Source organism: Barbatula barbatula (assembly GCF_947034865.1).
Source record: "Barbatula barbatula genome assembly, chromosome: 20".
Lineage (NCBI taxonomy): Eukaryota > Metazoa > Chordata > Actinopteri > Cypriniformes > Nemacheilidae > Barbatula > Barbatula barbatula.
The window spans coordinates 10,840,584-10,864,879 of record NC_136783.1 but is presented as its reverse complement, the minus strand read 5'-3'; the positions used below and the strand labels follow the sequence as shown (position 1 = coordinate 10,864,879).

Here is a 24,296-nt window from a genome sequence, read left to right as displayed (position 1 = left end):
TGCTGTCATGGTGTGACCTCATTGATTTACAGTAAAGAACAAGCGAAAAAACCCTTCAAATGTTATTTAATGTCTTTTTTACATTATGCCTGTGAATTACTCTCGGAGGATATTGGGAAAGGTTGAAGTGAGGGTGATGAACGGGGAATGTAGGTCTAAAGGGAAGGGTGCTTCTTTTTTTGGCCTGGTTCGAGGCCTGTTGCTATGGAGGGCCATCACCAGTCAGGAGGGGCTCGTCTTTTTTGAGCCGTGCAGCTGAATGCAGTCGCCCAGCTGTAGCTGTCAATCAAGCGCTTTACTGTACAAACAGGGGTCAATGGGAAGGGGACGAGGTCAGTTACCGAACTGGTACTGGTAGTCACAGAAAGAAGTAGAGTTCTTGATTTTCCACCTGTGAGAGGAACACCTGACCCCTCTCATGCTCGTGGCTCTTGTTCGGAAAGCTGTGCTGCTCTCCGAATTCCTCTCCTGTGAGTTCACCAGCTGGAATGCTGTTGGACAGCAGACCCCTGTGATAGAGCAACAGAGCCAGCACTAAAATACTGCAGCGTCTGTCACCAAACTCCTCAATGCTCCCTTCATCTGAGAGCCATAGAGAATTCAGGACACAGTGTTTAAACAGTAGCTCTCTTTTCCCCTCTCTCCAGTTAAGTGTTTTAACAGTGGTGTAGCCATTCTGCTGATTTTAATCTGCTGTTTTATCTTTATCGTAGATTTACAGTGTGCTGTGAGACATGATCTCACTCTTTTTACTGCAAAGGCAATACAAATGTAGCATGAAAGACAAATGCACGTTGAGAATACAGAATTGCAAAAGGTTGTCAGCTGTCAGAACGAGGAGGGATGATATACAGTATCTTGAAGAGTGGAAGTCATTTTTTATTGTACTTTACCTAGTGAGTCATTTTAAAGCAAATACAAGGGTCTCGCAGTATAAATTATTTTCTCAATAGCCAAAAAAATTAATTAATAGAAATAGAATAAATATAAATAAATATTTTAATGCAAATTAATAAGTGCCACAGTATAGCAATGTTTTTTTCAAAAGGCTAAAAATTTATATATATTATGAATATAAATAAATATTTCAATGCAAATAAATACTCAGTATAGCTAATATTATCAAAAATCTCGAAAATGAATTAAATCTATATAATAAATATAAATAAATATTTGTAATGCAAATTAATACGTTTCAAAGTATAGCAAATTTTCTCAAAAGGCTAATAAATGAATAATAAATATAATAAGTATAAATACAATTATAAAATAAAACGAATATAAATAAAAACCCATGCTGCTTCGTTTATATGCACCAATATTACAGTTTTACTTTCGGTCATCTAGCAGATAGGGCGACTCGTCATCATAGGTTGTGTTCTCGATGCTCCTAACCTGTAATATGATATTTGCCGATACCTCAAAAAATTCAGAGATAACATTACGTTGCGATTAGAGGCATATGGATTGATTTATGGATATAAGGATATTTTGTTTCTATTTTACACAACTGGTTACAATTTGCAACCATAATATACGATTGATTAGGACATTTAGCACATCCTACAATACATTGAGTCACATAAAATCAAATCTAATAAAAGTTTGTCAACGGTCAATTTATAGAAGGATATCATATCCTTAGACATTTGATATGGATATTGATGTATTACACCCCATCAGCAACAAGAGAAAGCAGTATGTGTCGTCTACCAAGGCATGTTTACCAGTGGAAGATTGGAAAAGCTGACAGTTATTTTCTCCGCGTCTCTCTCTTTCGCTGCTCTTTGAACGCCCGTCATTTCACCTCTTTACTTCAAATGTTCATCAAGCAGATAAGCCAATCAGTGCTGCCTAAAGGAGCTAACCTGTTAATCCTCTGTGTGGTGTTACTTTGGTTGGATTAACCGTCAAAGACGATCGTCTCCCACACTCTCTCTCAGCCTTTCCAATCTGGCAGTGATCCTGATCATTCTGGAACCCACCCTCAGCACCTCAAGTTCAATCTCAAACTAGTACTAGTAAGAAAGTGAGTAAATAAAGGGAAGACTGATTTTTCATTGCGATTTGGTCTTGTTTCGGCATCTTCTGAAGCGAGTCTGATCTTTGAACTGATCGGATCCCCGTGGAAATCCGTTTTGTGGATTCAGCATATGAGAGTGGGCGGCTTCTCTTATTAACGTCAGCATGTTTTTTTTGCCTGGTGAAGGTCACCAGCTGCTGACCTGCTACTCAGTGGAATCTCAGCGCTCTGCTAGTCGCAGGAACATCCTGTAGTGTCGTGAGCACAGCGCTCATCCATACCCTCTGTCTTGTTTATTCAGGTGGGACAGTGGGGGCACCCCCTCCTTTTCTTTCCCTCGTTCCTTCCGTCTTTCTCTTATACGCTCGTCCTTTCTTTGCCTTCCTCTTTATTTCTCACTATTCGCACCCAGAATTCAAGTTCGATGTTCGACACGGAGTCCATCTGCGTGTCAGCCGGGTCGCGTCTTTACTGGGAAAGGCCTCGCTGGTCTCCCTGGCTCCCACAGAACACCTGCCAGGAGACAAGCAGAGCAGAAATCCCCTCTTGGTCGCGGCGGACCGTGTGTTTGCATTGAGATTTACGCAGAATCTGGGATCGAAATAAGGTGGCTTTGTTGTTCCGGTGCTGACTTGTCTTGACTGTTTGGGTGTGTCTGCTTGGGCTTTGTAGAGGTGTTCATCGCGGTGCAGGTGTTGGGAAGTTAAGTGTGAAATTACAAATGAAGGTGTCGAAGGAACTCTCAATGATCATCTTTCATGGAGAATATTGAAGGAAGACAAAGTTAATGTTTAAGCCACAATCCATTATTGCTTAAATTGTCAGTTTGTGCTATCAGGCCTTCGTATTGTTTAAATGGCACTCCATATATTTCTATAGTGACCAGTTTATTTGCAAGTAGTTGTTCAGCAGCCTTTTATCTATAGTGACTGACAGAAGCACTTCTAACACAACAAATTCTTATTGGATATCAACGTCATTTTAACCACTTTTACACGTCAAGCCATAAAAAAAATGCTTTTTAAAGGGAATACTTTCATTTATTTATCATCATGTCATTTAAAACCTGTAGATGACTCTTTCTTATGTGGATCACAAAGGAGGATTGTGGCGAGTAGGGCGGGATGAGAGCTCTCGTCCTGCCCTGCTCGCCACAAGGATATTTTAGGAAATGGCTCACTGGTTTTGTGTCCATACAATGGAAGTCAATGGGGGCCCATGTTGTTGGTTACCAACATTCTCTTTCAAATATCTTCTTTTGTGTTCTGCAGAAGAAAGAAAGTCATACAGGTTTTGAATGACACAAGGGTGCATACATTGTTCTCTCTTTAATGTCAGTTTAATGTGTCTGGCTGTAATCTGGAGAACACGTTGTACACGTCACAACGTAAGGGGTTGGGGTTAACCCACACAATTCCATTTGGCTACAAAGTCCTTCTTAGTTGCATGTTTGAGAGAAGTAATCCTTTTTTATAAAGCTGTCCTATCCACAATGCAGAGATGGCTTGCGCTGAAACTACCCCAAAACAATTCCAGATGTGGAGAGCCCTGACCTCTCCATTCCTTCTGTGGCCGGTGAAAACAAGTGTGATTCTTAAGTCAGTCACATTCTCATGCCTCTATTCTAAAGAGAGCTAGAGGCGAAGGGCAAAAATGAGCAAGGACAGAAATCTAAAGCTCCCATGAGAGGAATCTGTTGCTGAATTGTCAGTGTTCTCTAAAAACATTTGGACATGCGACTTGTTTATCTTTCCTGAAGCAAGCAAATCTGGACACTAAAGTACAATTTGCTTTCTTTAAGATTTTCTGCACAGATTCTCTTCTAAATGAAAAGAGAATATATTATAACTTTTAAAATAAAAAGCTTTTATCGAAAATTGACTTTGTTTTCATATTTTAATGCAGTTTTATTAAATCTGTACTATTGGTTACTTTTTGCACCGCATTTGAGACGTAGTAGGTAATATATTTAGTCTGTTTTTAATCTCCTCTATAGCACCAAACGCTATAGTTGCCGTAACAGACACACAGGTTTAGATTAATCTTTCATTTGACTGATATTTGTCACCATAGCTAGGCTTTTGTTTGGGATTCCAGGCCCTGTGAGTTAAAACTTGCACGTATGTGTGCTGACAAATCAAGCTAAAGTATCAAGCCACAGTCACTTGGCACTTCTGCGGGTGTGTGTGGAAACAAGCTTCCATTGGGCTTCAAAGGCCTATTGACACATTCTCCCTGAAAGAGCCTCGTGTGGTTAGAGCGGGCCGTCGACTATCAGTGCAGATATGTGGGTCAACATATGGTTTCGCATAGTTACACCGCCTGCACACTAATAATCCGAAACATAGAGAAGTTGTGACTTAAGTATTGTAATCGTGGACAAATCTACTTGATCTGAATGTTGGATTTGTTTTACACGATGATAAATTGCCGCGTTCTGTGAGCAATTTGTCCGGATAGTTGCGTGAAACCATGTTGGAGCTTTGTACAGCTATGTATAGAGTTGGATGTAATATATGTGTTCTTTTTCTTCTAGGCATCATAATAAAATCCGAAGACTTGAGGGAAGCCTGTTGCTAAACTTTTCTGCTCTGGAGACTCTAGATCTGAGTCACAACGACATCACCGAGCTAAAAGACCACTGCTTCCCTCCAGGGTTACGAATCAAAGATCTGTACGTGTTTTCTCTCGAACATCATATTTAAAAAACCTGCACTGTTTTGTCATTCTTTCATGTTTATTCCTATCACCAGGTACATGAACAATAATAAGATTGTTCAACTGGAGTTTGGAGCGTTTAGGAACCTAGCCGGGAACCTGCAAGTCCTCAGATTGAGTCGGAATCTACTGACACACCTTCCTGTTAAAGGGCTGGAGCTGCCCAAGCTCACACAGCTGTAAGTGCACTATGTAGTGTTACACTTTGCATTATAAAGTTAATTAGTTTTCAGTAGGGTTTAAGTCGTATCACTATTCACATTTAAAAAGACCATTAGGACTTCTTCCACACTAGCTAGGTCTGTGCATATCAAGTGTAACCATAAGTTCTTTGATTCTGTGCATAGCCAGTTCAGATTAAAGTGAAGAACTTTGTTTCCCAGGTGGACAGAGTGATAGTGAATATCTGTGTACTGTAAACTTATATTAAAGCTCAGACACCTGCAGTGCCGTTGGTGAGAGAGATATCGATCAGAGCCATTTTATTAGATCCGATGAAGTTGATGTTTACAGATGACTCGCTGTCTGTTAATAACCCAACGGATCTCAAGTGAGTTATGGCAATGTGTGTTGTAGGGAGCTGAGTAGGAACAGGTTGCGGTCGATCGAGGGACTCACCTTCCAGGGTTTGAACAGTTTAGAGGTTCTCAAGCTTCAGAGGAACAACATCACCAAGCTGACCGACGGGGCGTTCTTTGGTCTGGGCCAAATGAGAGTTCTGTGAGTTAAAACCTTCAACCTACTGTTAAAAAATAAAATATAAAGCACACGCACAAAAATATGATATGATTTCCGTCTGGTCTTGTTTTGTCAAATGAAGGCACCTGGACTACAACAGTCTGCAGGAAGTGAACAGCGGATCTCTCTACGGCCTGAAGTCACTCCTGCAACTCTACCTCTCCAACAACTCCATCTCTAACTTCAACCCTGAGGGCTGGGGCTTCTGCGAGAAACTCAGAGAACTGTGAGACATCACCTTTGTCTTATTTTTAAAACGTTTATAAATAGTCTTGTTTTATCACTGAAGAGTAAAATAACGCAAACAGCGGCTTTTGAAGCTGTTCCTTAAATAAAATAATTAGGAAATAATGGTACTAATAAACTCTTTTTTTGTTTTTATCAAGATTATCATATTATAATATTTTACATTTATGAGTTTGTGTAAAATATGTAGTATTATTTGCTAAATGCTGCCTTGTGGATATTGAAATAACGTTTAGCAGACGTTTCTGGAAGGTCTTTGATGCTAATGTACTGTATATAAAAGTATTTTTAGTTTGTTTGTTAGATGTCTGCACACTTAAAGGATGCTTAAAAATAGTGAGTGTTTCCCCTACACATTTCTCAGTTATTGCTAAAATTTCACACCTGGCAAACAGTTAATGTCACCCATTCTTTACATAACAAGCAAGCGTCCATTTGCGCTATACTTTGCTATCATCCAGTGCACTAAACACACATTATACGCCATCTATAGATAAGCACTGTGTTTATCCAGTAATGATGCGCTGGAGTGCACACGCTTGCCTCATTTTAACTCGCGTCTTCTGATGCACTGCAAAATAACAGTATAATCTTCTGTATACCTGGAGAGGAATCTTATCTGGGTGAATGTGTGTAAACACAGGACCCCTCAAGCATGTCATATCCTCCCTGTCTGTCGCCCTGTAGCTAATGCTCTTGTCTGTCATGGGGTAACAGAGATTTATTGGTAGGACTTGTTTATTGTGGTATCAGCCCAGTGGTCAGCTATGATTTTGCACGTACTGTACTGTTTATGACATGGCCGTTATTGTGTTCTGGTGTTCATGGAGCTCAGAGACGTTTTTAATATTAACTTTCAATTTTGTATTCTTAGCAGTTTTGTAGTTGTGGCACCACTACAGAACCAAGATTTCAGAACAGGTCTCTCGAGTCTCATTACGGCACTAAAATGGGTTGCAAACACCTTCATGTTGACTTTGAAAAGAAGCCAAGTACAAGAGCTTATAAAAACGATGAAATATGCAAATGCATCATTTTAAATGTCATTCTTGTTTGTTTTATCATCAGGAACCTGTCTTATAACAACCTGACAAAACTGTCTGAGAATAGTTTTGCCAAGCTGGTGAACCTGATCTCGCTGCGTTTGGGACACAATTCCATCAGTCACGTCACAGAGGGAGTATTCAGAGGCCTTAACTCCCTGCGCACGCTGTAAGTGTCTTTCCCCTTCAAGAAAAGTCTTAAATCATATCTACAGTCCTTGTATCTCCATTTTTTGCATGATTTTTACTATTGGTCACCCTTTATGTTCGCCTTTGGATTTTGCAGCTTGTCAACTTTAACAACACAGTCTTTAATTATTGAAAACAAATGCGGTGTTTTCTCATTTCCTGTAAAGTGGCAGTTTTGGAGATACAAGGTTTCTTTCCTACAACGATGATATAAAAAACACTAGTGGCATTGAAGCTGTGGGACAGTCACAGCACAGTCCGTTTTGAGGGTGTGAAGGGAGCTGGGTTGGTTTAAAATGTTCTGAATTTCCCATTGGTCAAACTTATTGGTTTTGTACTTTCAATGGGTACGGCTTGTACCCTTTTAAATCCACTTTCGAAAACAAAAAAGAGCCTTTTATAGTTTTTTTTTTAATCAAAACATGCATTGGAGAATCTGTTGGTTGATTTAGTGGCATTGGTTTGGTATGATATGATGAGAATGCTTTTGTTCTGGAACATTTCCTCATTGTATCCTTGTTGGTTCCCACCGAAGTTGGCTTCACGTGTGCTTCCCGCTCAGAGCCTCCTTGAAGAGGCGGCCCCTCTTTTTTTTCTCTAAAAAGTGCCAAGTGAAGCATTATGGGAGACCCGTTCTCCAATCTGACTTCTATAGACAAACACAAAGTCTAAACCGCCACTTCTTGCCCCTCTCTTTCAGCTTCTCTAAAAGAGAGAGGAATTCTGCCTTTACTTTCTCAGATGAAGGCTTTTTCACAGTAGGATGACAAGCCAAGGCACAACACGGCCCTCAGTGCTGCTGGCAGAAGGCAGAGAGTGTGATTCTATAGGCCTCTGTTTCTTTTTTGTTCTGTCTTTCCTTTATATCTTACTTGCTTGATTTCCTTAATGTCTCTCTCTCTTTCTGCCTCGCTATCCTCTGAGCCAGTTTTAATCTAATTTTGGCCTTAGTGCCTCGCCGGGGCGCCTGTTGAAAAGAAGCAGGGGAGGTTTTAATTGGTGCGCACTTCTGGCCAGGCGAGAGAAGCCCCGGTTGGGTGTGAAAGACCAGAACCGGACCATCTTTGAGACTAGAAGGTGGGGGTCAGGCCTGGGGGGGCTCCGTCCCCGCTGTCATTAACAAGCCAGGGTCCATTCAGAAGCAGCCAGCCAGAATGAATAGGAAATTGGCAGCCAGGCATGGAGAGAAAGTTACGGAAAGAGCCAGGGGCCGATTGTGGGCCCAATGGGAATAGGCAAATTTCCTCCACCCTCGCACCTCAAAAAGACGTTTATTCTTTGTCGCAGTCTTTTTAAAACAATGCAACGACTCATGAAAAAAGTTGTTAAAGTGCCAGCACTACGGTAAAGTGATTGTTATAATATGGGAATTAATTTGTATACTTAGATCGAATACCATACTAGGTCATCATAGTATGTATATATAGGTGCTTTAAAAATGACATTTGTTAGTGTAACCAGGGTAACTATCCATCCGTGTCTAAATGGATAGATTTAGTAAATAATTCGGTCACACTTTATTTTAAGGTCCAATTCTCTGTATTAATAAACCATTTTCTACGACTTTTGCCTCAGAAAGCTCCTAATTTGTTGCTTTTTAATAGTTAGTAAGGTAGTTGTAAGGTTTAGGTATTGGGTAGGATTAGGGAAGTAGAATATGTAGAAAATCGGCATGCTAATAAGCAACTAGTTAATAGTGAGAATTGGTCCGTATACTAAAGTGTTACCAATAATTAATTTGTAAGGTCATATAACTCGTATAACTTTTCTGCAAAAACATTAGTACTGTATCAAACTGGCTCATCCATCTTTTTTAAAGATTCCCGTCGGAAAGGGAAAGACCTGGAACCTCGTAAGCAGTCCGCTGGCACCATCTGGGCACGTCTGGAGTATAACTGTATTATGGGTTGCGCCTTACCTGCCAGCGTTTTTGGTGCGCTGATGGATTTAAGCGGCTGTTGGAGCGAGTGCGTGTGCATCTGTGTGAAAGAGTTGTGTTTGTGCAAGTCGCTTTCAGCTGTCATGAATTATTCATGCGCTCCTAAATGTTACAATTCACAAAGGAAGGAATGTGCTCGGCTGGCAAGTGAGTGAGATGGCCAGAAAGAAAGAAAGGAAGATTGTTGTTGAGTGTTTTTTAAACCAGGTGTCGAAGGCATTGGTGTATAGACAGGCAATCCCACTTCTTTCTTAATCTCGTTGTTTTTCTCTTTGCAGGGAACTCGATCACAATGACATCTCTGGGACTATAGAGGACACCAATGGAGCCTTTGCTGGCCTTGAAAACCTCAACAAACTGTGAGTATGAGCCATGTATACTGTCTGTCGTCATCTTTTCTCATTCACCTTTATTAGGGCATCTTACCGCCACACCACACTATTTCTATGGAATGGGATGCTGGAACAGATAAAGGCCCTGCTATTATTTCGGATGTTGTTGTATCCTGTAGCATTAAGATTAATCTGTACCGCAATTACAAAAAAGGGGTGTCCACCACATACTTGTGTCTGTGAGTCTTAGGTTTGTCTTGAGCCTCTGGCCAGAACAGCATAAGTCTGATCCAGCAGGTTTTGAGATCGAAATCCTCAGCCGGGTCATTTTCTATCCGCTGCAGATTCTGGAAAGGATTTCTTTTCGATGAAGGCGGAGATGAATTGGATTTGATTGCTGGGGCGAAGAATTTGTCATCATCGGTTGATAGGAGATGAGCTTTTGGCTCTTGTGATGGAATCATTGAGGGCGTAAAATGGTTGGGGGCTCGAGGAGGGGTGCGTTAACACACATCAAACGTCCCGCTTTGTGCCTTTTGTTACGGGAGCAAAGGTTCGTAAATCTGCGGAAGCCGCCTGTTGATGCACAACCCTGGCCAAATCCTGCCAGTTCCCCTGCCAGAAAGCCTATTCAGCCATCCTGGGAATATGCGAGAATTAGACACTGACGCGCACGGCATCAACGTTTTTTCCCCGCAGTTTTGTTACCGTGCCGTTTCTATAGTAGAAAAGTCCCTCTGGCTATTTGTTTTGTAATAATTCTTTTCCACGTCGTTCAGATTCCCCTTATCGAAAGCGTTTACAGATCAAGTTAGCATCTATTTTAACTCTTTCTATTTGAGGCCGCGGTTTTCGCCTGAGACGGAGTGTTTTGAATTATGACTTTGGCGTGGAAGCTCAGGGCTTCAGACATCTCTGAGGGTGACCTGCAGATGGGTGGTTGTCTCAGAAACGATGGGGGGAGCAGGAGGAGATGAGTGGAGGTGATGTCTTACTCATTCAGGAGATGACAGATGCTGTCGCACACCCACAGACCTTTAGGCCGCTGACAGACACGGCAGGGGCCGAGCTTTGTGCGGTTTCATTGGAGATGAGTCGCACAGTGTGGCTGCGGGTGGCACGTAATAAATACACGGCGGTGATTTTCATGTAAGAATGTTGGCAAAGTATCAGGGAAGATTTCTGTGTAATAAACATTATTAAATGTTATCACGCTTCACTTTATTCACATTAAAGGGATAGTTGACCAAAAATGAAAATGATGTTATGGATTACTCACCCTCTTGTCAGATGAAGGAAGATATTTTTAATAAGGTTTGTAACTGAACAACAGCGGTGCCCATCGACTTGGTTTTGTGTCTATGCAATAGATGTGAATGAGTACCGCCATTGTTTGATAACCAGCGTTTTTTAAATATCGTCTTTTGTGTTCTGCAAAAAGAAAGTCATACAGGTTTGAAATGACAAGAGGCTGAATAAATGATCTTTATTTTTTGGTGAACTGTCCCTTTTCAACTAATTTCAGTTTTACAGATTCTTGAAGCAAGTTTATTATACGAGGTGCGATCTTTTACAATCCTTGCTGAAAGTGCAAGAGATTTCTAGACAGAATACTTGCTGATCATTTTGGTGGAACTCATGTCATCTTAGGGGGGATTAACATCCCCACGGGTCTGTTAAGGTTCCCCCTCGCCATCCTATAGAAAGTGTGTGTTCCTATTTCTGCTTTTGAATAGCGAGCAGGATTAGCCTCTACAAGAGGGCATGCAGCTCACTCTGGGTCGAACCGTAGCCTCGACAAGGCCACTTTTATTACTTTACAAGCTGCGTGTCCTCCAGCCACTGAAGCTCCTTTTCATGTGACCTCGGCTTGGGGCTCCACCCTGTCATCGCTATTAAATTCTAATAAAGATAAAAGTCAGCTTTGAAGAGCTGCGCTGGGCCCTGATTCCTCGTCCTAATCTCTACACAGTTCAGATTTCCAATCCCACAACCTCCTCTCTTATCAGTTTCAACCTAACTAATTGTACACTCTCTCTCTCTTTCCTTTTTCTCACCCTCTCTCTCTCCTCCCGTCTGGAAACGGCAGAAATCTGTTTGGAAACAAGATCAAGTCGGTGGCCAAGAAAGCCTTCACGGGTCTGGAGTCTCTAGAGCACCTGTGAGTATCCCACGATGCACTTCGGCCCCTACAGCGGCTGCCAAAAGTAAATGCTTAAGAGGGCTGCTAGCAATTTAATAGTGTCTTTGTAAAAGGAGAGGACAGTTTGCACGGCCAGCTGCTCTTGTCTTGTTAGAGTCGGCTTTAACTTGCACAGGAACTCAGTTATGGCTTAAATGGTCAGTTTCGTAGAAGCAATGGAATTTTTAAGCTCTTCTGCAGACGCGACTCCATGTTTGATGCATCTAGATTTTTTCTGTGTAAAATAAATCCAGATTTGCATGTAGGTAGAACAGCTGTGAGTTATTCCCATGGCCTTTTCGGTCACGCCTGATGGCTCCGTTTAATCTCTCAACAGGAACCTGGGGGAAAATGCCATCCGCTCCATCCAACCCGAGGCATTCAGCAAAATGAAGAAGCTGCGCTACCTGTAAGTCACCCTAAGCACGCATTCCTTCCTGGTTATGATGTTTGTCAATATAATTGAGAAAGCAGAAATATTACAAATTGTATTTTTATCATCTTTAGTCATATTCAGAGTGATAGTTTTCTGTGCGACTGCCAGCTGCACTGGTTTCCGGAATGGCTGGTGACGCGAGGCCTTCAGTCTGCCGTTCAGGCCACATGTGCCCATCCAGAGAGCTTAAAGGGCACAAGCATCTATCAGGCACCACCACAGAGCTTTGTTTGCCGTAAGTAGTGCAATATATCGTACTTCAATAGACTATAGCTTTGAATTAATTTAGTGTAAAAGAAAAAACAACTCGGCTTTAAAGTGCTTTATTATTTGATAGTTTAATTTAATGTACTTTTATTAAAAACAGACTTTGCTGCTTTAGGTGGCATAATTGAACAACTTAATACCAGAGTTATTATAGTTTTGTTTTTATTGTCGTTTTATTAGTATTTTGGGCCATTTTGTTTGCCATAAAATGTAGTTAAATATTTTTATTTTCTATTTAAATGTTTTTAATGTCTAAACTATTTAAACGTTTATAGATTTAATTTATTTTTAGTTATTTTAGTTTATTGCTAAGGCAGCATTTCTAATTAAATAATAACCTTGCATAACACACAAATCTACTTTGTTTATTTAATAATGTCTAAATATTTTGTGTAATATTTAGTTTATAGACGGTTTCAGCGGCAACAACATAAACGTTTTGTTGCCCAAGCTTAACTTCCAGTAGACCTTTGCAAAGAATCAATAATTGTTGAGTAGTTTTAATTAATATACAATTAAATATGAAATAAATTGTTATATTATTACCAAACACAAACCCGAAGTTAACTTCGGACCAGGCGCTATACTGCCCACCAAACTGATGTGAATTTAAATATTTACATGCCTGTGGTTCCATCCAGACGACCTTCCAAAACCTCAGATCACAGTTCACCCTGTTAACACGGCAGCAGTTTTGGGGAAAGATGTGCGTCTCACCTGCACGGCCGCCAGCAGCAGTAGCTCGCCTATGACTTTCACCTGGCGCAAGGACCAGGAGACGTTACGTCAAACTGAGGTAGAAAACTTTGCCCATGTGAGGGCCAGTGACGGAGGAGTGATGGAGTACACCACCATACTTCACATTCGGCACATAACCTTCAATCATGAGGGACGCTATCAGTGCATCATCAGTAACCACTTTGGCCCCTCCTACTCTAACAAGGCCCGCGTCACTGTCAACGGTACATTTGTTTTTTATGTTATCATTTTATTGTAAATTAGAGTAAAAGGATTAGTCTCATACCTGTATATTTACGATCATATTTTTCAGTTGGGTAGATGAATTGAGTTATTTTGCAGATGAACATGTTTCAATCGCACCAGTTGCCTTCAAATCTCATGCAACATTATAAATAATTGCTTGGGGCATTTTCTCCATTACGTGAATTGTATGATCTTTGAAACTGAATTCTAGTACTGCCCAGTTTTTAATGCTTTATTTCATTTTTAACCAAGCCGTGTTTCTTGCCACCAAAATCTGGAACATTCGTGATGACGTGTTATGCTGTGTAAGCATTATACATGGATTACATGCCCTGTCAGTTTGAGCAACAGATGCAAATTGATTGTCCAGAGCCATTTTTTGGTTTCATGCCTGGCCAAATCAGCTCATTTCCCATCGCCAATTGAGTTAGTCACAGCTGTGAATGCCGGGCTTGTCTGGAGCTGATGTAGCAACATTATGGGAATAAACCTCGCTTGTACTAATTTACCTTTATCTGATTGCTTCGCCACAGTGCTGCCTTCATTCGTGAAGACCCCGCGTGACATCACCGTCCGCACAGGCACGAAGGCACGGTTGGAGTGTGCCTCGGAGGGACACCCAACCCCACAGGTGGCGTGGCAGAAAGATGGTGGTACGGATTTCCCAGCTGCTCGGGAGCGCCGCATGCGCGTGATGCCTGACGATGACGTTTTCTTCATAATGGACGTTAAGCCTGAGGATATGGGCATGTACAGCTGCACGGCCAAAAACACGGCCGGTATGATCTCCGCAAACGTCACCTTGACAGTTCTAGGTAAGGCAAATGTTCTAGTGTACATTTTTTTATGCCTTTAAGGTAAATTCCAGTTATTTTTGTCAACTTTATAAACAAATCTGAATTCTATATCAGGAGATATAAAGATGTGGAATTTTGCTAGCCCTGCTTGGTTTTGTTTAAGAGCTGTTTTTTTCAGTCCACTCATCTGATGCAGCTGGGCCTTTATGATCTGGGTTGAAAGATCAAGAAAGAGGTCAAATGGGTTAGGGGGAGGGCAAGGTACTTACACAGTGGTATTTTTTTAAATGAGCACCGGGTAATTGTAGGGCAGAAACTGAGCCTTTATTCAATGTGTGCTCATTATTTTAGAGTCGATGTTCAGTAATGTAAAAGGCCTAAAAAATGGCAACTTACATTTTTTTTGCAAACAAATTATAATTGTGTAATAAATATACATTTCCTTTTTAAAAGTGACATTCAAATATTTTAAGAAATTACTTTTGAAAATGACCAAATCATAAATTAAAAGCCAATACAATTCTATAATAGATGATCATCCAAGGGTGAGACCTCAAGAAGAAGCTGGCTGATAAAATACCTAGAGTTGATTCAAGAGTGATGCTAAAAAAGAGCCGTTGTGTTTTCATTTGTGTCTATTTCTAACTCTAAAACCCATTCCTATTATCCTCCTTCAGAAACCCCTCACATGGCGCAAGAAATGGAAGACCGTAACGTGGTGATGGGCGAGACGGTCGCACTGCAGTGCAAGGCTTTAGGCAGCCCACCTCCTCGAATCACCTGGCTGAAGGGGGATGAGCCTCTACAACCCAGCGACCGTCACCACTTCACTCCTGGAAACCAGCTCCTGGTGATCCGCAGCACCAACTTAGAAGACGCTGGACGTTACACGTGCGTCATGTCCAACACGCTCGGCACAGAGCGCGCTCACTGCCAGCTAAAAGTCTACCAGCGCATTGAAGAAGGATGTCCGCCCTTCTCCAGCCCCAGCACTGTTACCGTGGGGATCATCGTTATCGCCGTGGTGACCAGCATTGTGGTGACATCACTGGTGTGGGTGTGTATTATTTACCAGACGAGGAAGAAGAGTGAGGAGTGCAGTGTTAACACAGGTGCATATATATTCACGCTGGGTTAGTTTGTAGTATTTGTTTGTATAGGACTTTTATAAAAACATTTTGGTTTTGCCTCTTGCAGATGAGACTATCGTCCCTCCTGATGTCCCAAGTTACTTGTCCTCGCAGGGCACTTTATCAGAGAGACAGGACGTGTGTATACGAGTGGAGTCTAATGGTGGATCTCAATCTAATGGACGCATTGAGAACAATGGTACAGTATCCATGTGAGATTTTCTTGGAAGGTCTTCACACAAGACATCATTGGTTAACAAGTGCCTTCTCTCATACTTCAACCCAGGCTATGATGGATCAGTCATGTGCACAGACTGCTTGGAAAATGGCACCAACTACTCCAAACACTGTAACTACTTCACTCACGAGATAGCGCCCGCTTCAGGTCTGGAGTATCAGCAGACGCACCAACCGGCAATTTTCACCAGTCAAAATGGAGAAGTCCACTGCAACGGCACACCCAACGGAGTGAGGAAAGATAGCCTAACGCCAGTCTTTCCCACCAACCATGACAGGGTGCTGATAACACCCGCATCACACCAGTACAATGAACATAAAGGTGAGCAGGAAAACAAACTCAATTGAAAGTCACTTTGGATTAAAGTGTCATAAATGTGAATGTGCCTGACTGCACTTCCTTTTAATACTTTCTGTTTCATTTTCTCAGGATTGTTGGTGAATAGGTCAGACACACCTCCCTCACTTGGAGAGGAATACCATCGGCCGGTAAAGCTCTTACCCAGTGGAGACTTTGACCTTGAATCTGAGCTCGCACAGACTCTGTTACCCAATGGGCATGCGTACACGGCAGATCCCGGCCTGGGCGAAAGCGAACCCTTAAGACGGGCCTGTGACTAACACCGCACCTCGTTTTTGGAATCTTTTTTTTGCACTGAGAACTGCTACCTCATACTGAGGGGCACACACAAAGCTGGCCCCTTTTATCTGAATGCAGAACGGGGCGTCCGGAGTTTGAAGGCAAAGCTTAAATGGGATGATGACTTCCCATCTGAGCGTTAAAGTTGTATATAGATATAAATCCTCCTCAGGGAGGCGTCTTTCACTCTTCAGAAATGTGACTTGCATTTGACGCATGCAAATGTATGAGAGTGCTATAACATTGGGCTTTGAACTGTACATAAGAGTTTTCATATGGAAATATATATGAACGTATGTATTCTATAACTTTTACAAAAGAGTGCTGAACTCCATTTGGTGCATGGTCAGAACAGAGTGGTTATATTTTATTTTCTGAATTTCCCAGTTTTATAAGCAGTGCCTTATTGCGAGATCAAAGTATCCACATGGTCTTGTGGGAGAGCAGTGATCCGTGCATCTGTCTGTACACTTTTCACAGAAAGTTTTTTGTGCACTTGACGTTTTAGACAAACTCAATGTTCACAATACATAGCGAATACTGACAGGATCTGTGTGTTACCACAAAAAAGACTGATATCTCAGCTGGTACAAGAAATGTGTGTACAGAAATGCACATACAATGAGTCTATGGACTCAACCTGTGAAAAAAAATCAACTCGATTCAAGTCCCTGTAGTTGCTGCTAAATTAGATTCCGTTTTCAAGTATTTACAAAAAACTATTTCAGTATTTTAACTGGAAACCAAGATAAACAACTGATTTGGAGATATCGGGTATAGACTGTTGTAAGTGCATTTTTCAACTCCCTCATGGTACAAATACACACAAATATTGGCATAAAAGAAGCACTTTGAGACGTTATGAGGCATACGTTGACCAGTATGTAGAGTCAGTTTTGCCATCTAAAGCTGCTGCATTCACCTGGGTATACCTGTGATGTTTAAGTCAACTTTAAATCGTTTTGCCTATTATAACACATTTGGTGAAATAACAAATCAATGTGAATATCATCCAAACGTAACATCTAATGTCTTCTAGCTAACTGCAAAGAAGGGAAACTAAAGGGAAAGAGCAGCTCTCGAAATAGCTGGTTGAATGGGACAAGCACAGAATGTTTTCATGTTAAGGGAATAAGCTGTATTTCTTTTTTGTAACACCTTACCAGCCGACCTTTCATTGTTTTTGAAGACTTAAGTAGCTAATGCTATATACGGTCCTTATTAGTTAGTCTAAATCAAATAACCGTTTTTTGTTTGACAGCCAAGGTTTGTATTTCTAGGCCACATTAGTGAAACATCTCTACTAACCTAGGGACAAGTTGGATATCTGTTATAGTCAGTTTAACCGCAAGAAAAGGTTGACGTGATACCTGAATACTTAAACTGTTGTATTGACTGCAGTTGTTTTGTGGTCTGATTGTGTAATCCAGCTCTGTGAAGAAACCCTGTTAGCGCACACGTGTGTGGTCATCCTCTTTAAGATCATTTAATTTATTGAAATGAACTCTAATCACAGCTGTACACCCACATCGCTAAAACTGTTGAAGTGTCAAATATGAGTGTTTATAAAAGTCACATGATTTGTTTTACACGCTTTGGTCTGCGTTTGTTTTTAAAGCAGTGATCAGTCATTTTTAAAAGCATTTCACAATTTTTCTTGGTTTCTGTAGGGTTACAAAAGTTCATGTTTGTAATAATTCATTATCTTGTTCTAAATATATGAATGTGATTTTATATAAACAAAGATCTAAATTGAGATCTCAGTTTTTCAGATATCATGTTTTTATTTATTTTTCTGGGTTCTTTTAACTATTACTTAATCGAAACACCACAACTGCAATTTGATTTCAATTTATTAGAATGCGCAATGAAAAAAATCATTGCGTTTTACAAATAGTCAAAAAAAGAGTCGTTTTAGCAAATGAACGATATGTAAAGTACATGTGTGTTAGATATTAAGTTTGGTTCCAAAATTAGATGACTAACTTTTCAAATTGTGCCTTCCAATGAATACCAATGAAACTGCAGTTGGTTTTGTTTTGATTTAAGATATAATTACTAAAAAAACATGATGTTTGAAGAAAACTGGAACTAAATTCTTCATATCTTCTATAGCCAAATGAACACAATAAAAACTGATAATGTTGCATTTTACAGACACTTAAATCCAAATTCGACTTTTAAAATGATATTTGAATAGTTTTCTGAGTATTTTATCAGTATTTGTCTTCACTATATGCATGTCACATAGCAAGATATTCTGTACTGCCTATGCCTTGGGTCATCAATGAATTTTGCTGAGCGCCGAGCGGTTGACCCTTTTGACCCTGAAATCTAAATGTCTTTTTCATCTAGTTCTGGTAACTGAATTAATGGTAAGACTGATTATTTCACTTTATTCTCATTATAAACTAACTATTACACTGTTGATGCTGCTAAAGCTATCTAAGAAACCTAAAGATTGATGAAACACTCGTGTCACTACACCGTATCTAAAAGGCAGACACTCTCACATTTTTGCTTATTTATACACAAATGTTACCGTTGCTTGCCTTTTTCAAAGCCAACTTTTCAGCGCTGTTACCAGTTATTTTAAGCGAAATAAACATTTTCTTCATTGGAAATGTTTAGCAACAACAAAAGTCCCTCAATTCAGGCTAAATCTGTAACTCCATTCTGAAGTATTTTTGAAACTACATTTTATATTTGTTAAGTGCTATATCCAAAAGCTGTGTCGAAGCGTGATCTGTTGAGCCTCACTCATCTTTTAACTGTTTGGAAAGCAAGCACATACCGGTGAAAGGTAGCTGTTGACAGAGCCCACAGGGCAAAAACAGTTGACTGCTGAGTATTGTTCTTGTGCTTTGAGCTTCATGACAGCTCTGACAAACCTTCACACCTGTGGACTAATCTGTCCAGCTAATGCATTCTGCCTGACTGTGTGCATGTGTCTGTGTGTTCTCAACTCACATTTATAAATCAGACAAGGTCTTAAGATTAAACCTGGACATTCATGTTTTGTAAAACCACTTTATTGCTTAAGAAAAGGCTTTCATATATCCAATGCAAACATGACATTTAAGTTTCAACATGATCTATTGTTGAAGAACTGGAATTCCGGCAGTTAAACTCAATATGTTGTGCACTGTTGAGCAGGAATGCAAACCTGTGTGTTATGTGATCTTTTTATCCAGGCACCAGGTGTCCTAGCTGTGCCCCTCAAGACCACCAGTTCATACCGGGACAGAGAGCTTTACCACCGCAGAGCTTGCTAACCTCTCGCTCAACTGTAGAGCTGCTTTACGTTTAGCTTCTGATATCAGACTGTTGTTTTGCTGATTCTGATAGGATGAGGAAAAAGTCCGGCCTCGTTGTTTTGTGGAGATGGCACTTATTTAAGCGTACGGCTCACTTTCTCATACGCTCCGAGGAAGATGAAACCTCCCATGCTGATGAACGTCATTCTGGGGATGCTGCCAGCGAACAGTCTTTGCACATCATGAAACAGATAAAAGCCAGAGTTAGAAATCTCTTTTCCTTCAAAACCTGTATATGATTCTTTCGTATGTGGGACACAAAAGAAGATATCTTGAGCAATATCTTTGTGTCTCTTGTGCCCATACAACGGAAGTCAATGGGGTCACACAGGTTTCTAATGACATGAGGGTGAGCAAATAATGATAGAATTGTCATTTTTGGGTGAACTATTACTTAAAGACAAGGCTATACATTTATTTTTAAAATGAATTAATAATGGATATTCTGATACACTTACTGCAAAAACAATGCATTTTTAAGTGTACTTTTGTCTTGCAGTACAAATATACAAAACCTTTAAATTAACATCCATAAAGAATTAACTTTTCTTTAACTTAAATAATTAAGTAAAATAATTAACTTTCTACATGTCAGTGTCTGTCTTCTGTGTTTTCACCTTTTCTTTTTTGTACTTGTGTAACCTTATATGTTTTGTTTATAGTCAATATGTTTCATGTACAGCTGCTTTAAAACAATGAACATTATAAACTTTGGAAACTTCATAGACACGTTTTGTGGACTCCTAAGATTTATATGAAATGTTGTAAAAGGGCTACATTTGGGGGCCCTTAAATCAATAACAAATCACATATACAGTATGAATATTTGTAGTCGGGCAGATAACTATAAGCATTGTTCAGAAATTCAAGTGAATACAAAATAATATTTTCCCCACACAATCATGGCATTATTACATTTTCATTGTCTATAAAATCAACAAATGCATTCAAGTGAAGTAGAAAACAATACTGCAATATCAGCATGGATCTGATCTCCATTCATTGCGTTTACAGTGAGGCATAAAAATAAACATTAACTATGCTCTGTGAAACAAGTATTCCATATTTCTCATCTGACAGTGTTGTTTGACAGATTAGGGAGCGTTTGAAGAGCAATGTGCAGCGCAGGGGTTGTTGATGTTGGAGAGGTCGGAGGGATGCGACAGGCCATGAAAGTACTGTAGTCTCCTAAGGCTCTTTTCCACACAGCTGCTTTTGGTATAAGCGCTGGCCCCTGGGGGGCTCTCCGCATGACTGATGACCAGATGACATCCACACACGTCCCTCAAGCTTCCAGTAACCATGTAACCACCCCATACCCCACCTCGCTCCACAAAAAAACTCTCTTGTGTTCTTTCTCATCCACTCTTTCTTCTCAGCCTCCTGCTTTTCTCTTTCAGTCTACTTTGTCCTGTTCTTGCCGCGTAGCGAATGTATTCTACCACTGTATCAATATACCAGCCTTTCCAGGACCGTAGTGTATCACACCTGTGGGGGATAATAGTGTTCGGAAAGGGGGTGGGGTGGTCCTAAAATTAGAAATAAGGTCACAGGGGGTGTAACCGCTAATACATCAATTTTGTCGACTGCAAAGCTGTACAAGGTGCCAAACATGTCAAGGATCTCTGGACTATTCCAGCGATTCGCAGAACTTGCCGTTTCAGCATGCTTCCGCAGGGATCATGTGTTTTACAGAGACATGCCATGTCAGAGCGAGCATGTGTGTGTGGACCGATAAGCAAACACGCACGTCCTGGAACGAATTAGCAAAGACAGTTTGTCAGTGCATGGGGTTGGCATTACATACAGTGCACAAAGTGAGAAATGTGAAACCTTGCATGCACGATTTGAGTTATTTCTGACCTTTTTCCTCCGCAATGTAAATCAAAAATGTCTATGGCAGCTTTCATTTTAAACACAACTTTGATCATTTATACAGATTTTCCTGTTAAAATAGTTTAAAAAAGAAATGGAATGCAAAGGTTGACTCCACAAGCTTTGTTCGTGGAACATTAAAAGCCACTGAGTACATAAGATCTGAGCTTTGATTTAAAACCAAATAGATATGATGCTACAGATAGACAGCAGTAAACAGTTGTCTTTTTAATCTAGTATATTTATCTATAAGTGTTCATATAGCTCAGTTGGTTCCATACCAGGGAAAATTATTTTACTATTTTTTTTATAAAAAATTTGCATGTATTTTGGAAATCAGGAAAAAAGTCAATTACATTTTTTTTACAATTTGGGTGTAATAAAAATTGTCTGCTAAAATAATAGTTTTTTATGGGTATTTTTACAGTGTACTGATAAAATAAATGTACTAGAGATGCACCGATACAAAATTTCTCCATCGAGATGATTATTCAGAGCGAAATTACTATTTTCATATGTTATTATTATTATTTTTGTATTGTTATTAATTCATGCAATGACTAGTAATACTGACCATCAAACTGGTGATGTTTCTAAACATTTTCTATATACAGAGCAAAAATTCTCTTTTGATTGACAGGACATATCAGCCCTGATCATCGGCCGCTGTTAAACTATCGTCCGATAACGTTATTATCATTTTATTAATTGACCGATACCGATTATTGGCCGATATATCTGTGCAACTTAAATGTGCCTTTAAATGCACCGCAAGTCACTTTGGATAAAAGCATCTACCAAAATCATAAATGCAAATTAAATCTTGCTAGCTAACCACGAATCTTCCTCAACCTGCTAATCTGGAAATGAAACATGAGAAACAGATTCCGTCACAATGTGCTGCTGACTCACTTTGAGATCATCACCCTGGTCAGCCGTGCTAGGCAGTCAGTCATCGGCAGCTGGGTTTAAACACCTCTAATAATGACCCTATAAATAACACACGCTTGCTAAAGTACATTTACGACTGTTCTTTCCAAATGTCGAACTGAATAGAGACAGGCTGTGTACCACTGGAACATTCCTAATGAATAATCAAAACTTAACAGTGCAACTAGAGCTCTTACGTATTAAGATACTGTACCGTTCCTAATTCTCAAATCCTGCTAACATGACTCAGTAGGTTGTAAAATCCTGCTTAGCAAAGCCTACTGTTTGCATCTCCCGGCTTGGATTCTTTGTCGCGGCACTTCAAAGTTGGGGATACGGGCACACAGCGCTCTTGATTGCTGTTGTTTTGGTTTGGTGTAGTTAGAAGGGCTGCACGGAGCCCTGGCACACATGGAAGCACTTACAGGCTTCTCTGGTCTGCAATTGGAGCCATTACAGTAATTAAAGCTTTAAAGCCGGCCAATTTGTACAAGGCATGCAGCAGTTTTCCTCGGCCTTATGCAAGCGTGGCCGAGCCCCTTTCCTGCTCTTTGTTTCTTTTACAAGCCCCTTTTTTCTGAGGATTGCAATATAGGATTTTTGGAATTCCTTTAGGTTTAAAGTTGACTTTGTGTATAACCCTAAGGGACAGTTCGCCCAAAAAGGAAAGTTCTGTCATCATTTATTCCCCCACTTGTCATTTCAAACCTGTTTTACTTTCTTCCGCAGAACACAAAAGACGACATTTTGAAGATTTTGAACAACGGCGGTACCCATTCACTTCTATTGTATAGACATTAAACCAATGCAAGTGAATACCTTGTAAGTTGTTCACTTACAAACGCTCTTCAAAATTCTTCAAGCTCAATATACTTGCTTGCTTGTTTTAAATATAATTCTGAGAACATCCCAGTCTGCTGTATACATAAGATTAACCAAATACAGAAGTTTAGGGGTGGGAACAAATTCAGTTCAAAATTCACCTCTATGAGTTATATGCAAAAAGCTATCACAGTTAAAAAGTAATAAACAATATGTTAACACTGAATTATTTTTGGTCACAAACTCAACTGACAGGCAGCAATTGCACAAAATGTATGCTTTGTTTTCTTATCAGGCGTAACTTTAAGTAAAGAGATGTGGTTGTTTTCTCTATATGCTTTTGCATAGTGCTCATGTTAGCAGAGGTGGCGATCATATCACACTGTCACCTTCCTGCATTGACTGAACCCTCATAGCCTTCCGAGAAACAGTTAATACTACATAAACACATCATGTTTTGTGCTAACACTGCACATATGTAAGAGACAGATGATCTGTTTTTCAAGAGGTTTGCCTGTGAATGAATTTAAAATAATCTAATGTGAACTTGCAATTGCTATATTCTGTACTTGTGGTACAGTCAGCTAAGCTGCTGATCAGCCGTGCGCTCCCGAAGCCGCCGTAAACACTAGTGCTTATTTATGCGCAAGGCGCTGCAGACTTGAGAGACGCGTGCGAATATTGAAACCTGTCTGTCTAGCGGGTGTTTACATAGAAAAGCGGTGGGAAGTAGAACCGCTGCATGGAATGAATGACCGGGCCGGTCACTGAAGCTCACAGCAGCACGCACATACTTTGTGCAGTTATTAGCGTGTTCTGTACAGTATTGAAAACGTGTCACACCACAAGAAAATGTGCACTCAAAACTCTATTTTGAGGTCGCACTGGTTACATTTAGTTGTCGCAATTTTGAGCCAAGCACTCCAATTACGCAAAGAAATTGTGTTCTCACAAGACCAGTCGGATCTCGCGAAATCTCATGCCACGAGATCTCGTCACACCTCTAAAGATGACTTTAAAAAATGATTGTCAAACTAACTCAGGTTGAAGGAGGAATGCAGTGTCACAAGCAATTCATAGTAATTCACACTCACCCAGGTATTCCTCTGCTTTTCCACACCTCATACAGAACCAGAGGGATGTTTCCACTAGCTGTGCTCGTCCCGGCCTGAGAAAGAGATACAAAACACAGGTATGATGGATTATCTGTCTTTATCAGCCTGTCAGACACACTGTGTGTTCTGTCTTTCTCCCATTCTGTCGCTGGTTTATCCACCCGGCCATTTCTACACATATTTACGGTTTATCTTTTATAAACCTGCAGCATTGTCTTTGAAACAGCGAACTGTTAACGTTACAACTGCCTATTAAGAAACCACATACATGCTGCTGTGTGCATGTGGGAAGTCGTTTTTCCAATGCAGTCTATAAACATACGGTTGGAAATCTGC

General features: G+C 40.3%; 2 protein-coding genes across 11 annotated transcripts in view; one reads left to right on the top strand and one right to left on the bottom strand.

Annotated features, from left to right (window-relative positions):
* The window catches only part of lrig1 (leucine-rich repeats and immunoglobulin-like domains 1), a 28,772-nt gene extending 11,099 nt beyond the window's left edge, over positions 1-17,673 (top strand). The window contains exons 4-18 of the mRNA XM_079483447.1: positions 4,560-4,697; positions 4,777-4,920; positions 5,318-5,461; positions 5,562-5,705; positions 6,794-6,937; positions 9,175-9,255; positions 11,318-11,389; positions 11,748-11,819; positions 11,918-12,081; positions 12,755-13,075; positions 13,631-13,912; positions 14,572-15,006; positions 15,092-15,223; positions 15,311-15,583; positions 15,692-17,673. Coding sequence (XP_079339573.1) covers positions 4,560-4,697; positions 4,777-4,920; positions 5,318-5,461; positions 5,562-5,705; positions 6,794-6,937; positions 9,175-9,255; positions 11,318-11,389; positions 11,748-11,819; positions 11,918-12,081; positions 12,755-13,075; positions 13,631-13,912; positions 14,572-15,006; positions 15,092-15,223; positions 15,311-15,583; positions 15,692-15,882 — 2,737 coding nt within the window. The 3' untranslated portion in view covers positions 15,883-17,673. The remainder of the gene's footprint in view (positions 1-4,559; positions 4,698-4,776; positions 4,921-5,317; positions 5,462-5,561; positions 5,706-6,793; positions 6,938-9,174; positions 9,256-11,317; positions 11,390-11,747; positions 11,820-11,917; positions 12,082-12,754; positions 13,076-13,630; positions 13,913-14,571; positions 15,007-15,091; positions 15,224-15,310; positions 15,584-15,691) is intronic.
* A 1,227-nt stretch (positions 17,674-18,900) lies between these two features.
* slc25a26 (solute carrier family 25 member 26) overlaps positions 18,901-24,296 on the bottom strand; it is a 43,193-nt gene continuing 37,797 nt past the window's right edge. For 3 of the 10 annotated variants that reach the window (XM_079483440.1, XM_079483442.1, XM_079483441.1), the window contains 2 exons: positions 23,940-24,013; positions 18,922-19,389 (listed from right to left, as the gene is read on the bottom strand). In XM_079483440.1, the coding sequence (XP_079339566.1) occupies positions 19,293-19,389; positions 23,940-24,013 (171 nt within the window). In that variant the 3' untranslated portion in view covers positions 18,922-19,292. Of the gene's footprint in view, positions 19,390-19,897; positions 20,972-23,939; positions 24,014-24,296 lie in introns of those variants that run through there. The other 7 variants (XM_079483444.1, XM_079483443.1, XM_079483445.1 and 4 more) reach the window with 4 other exon arrangements.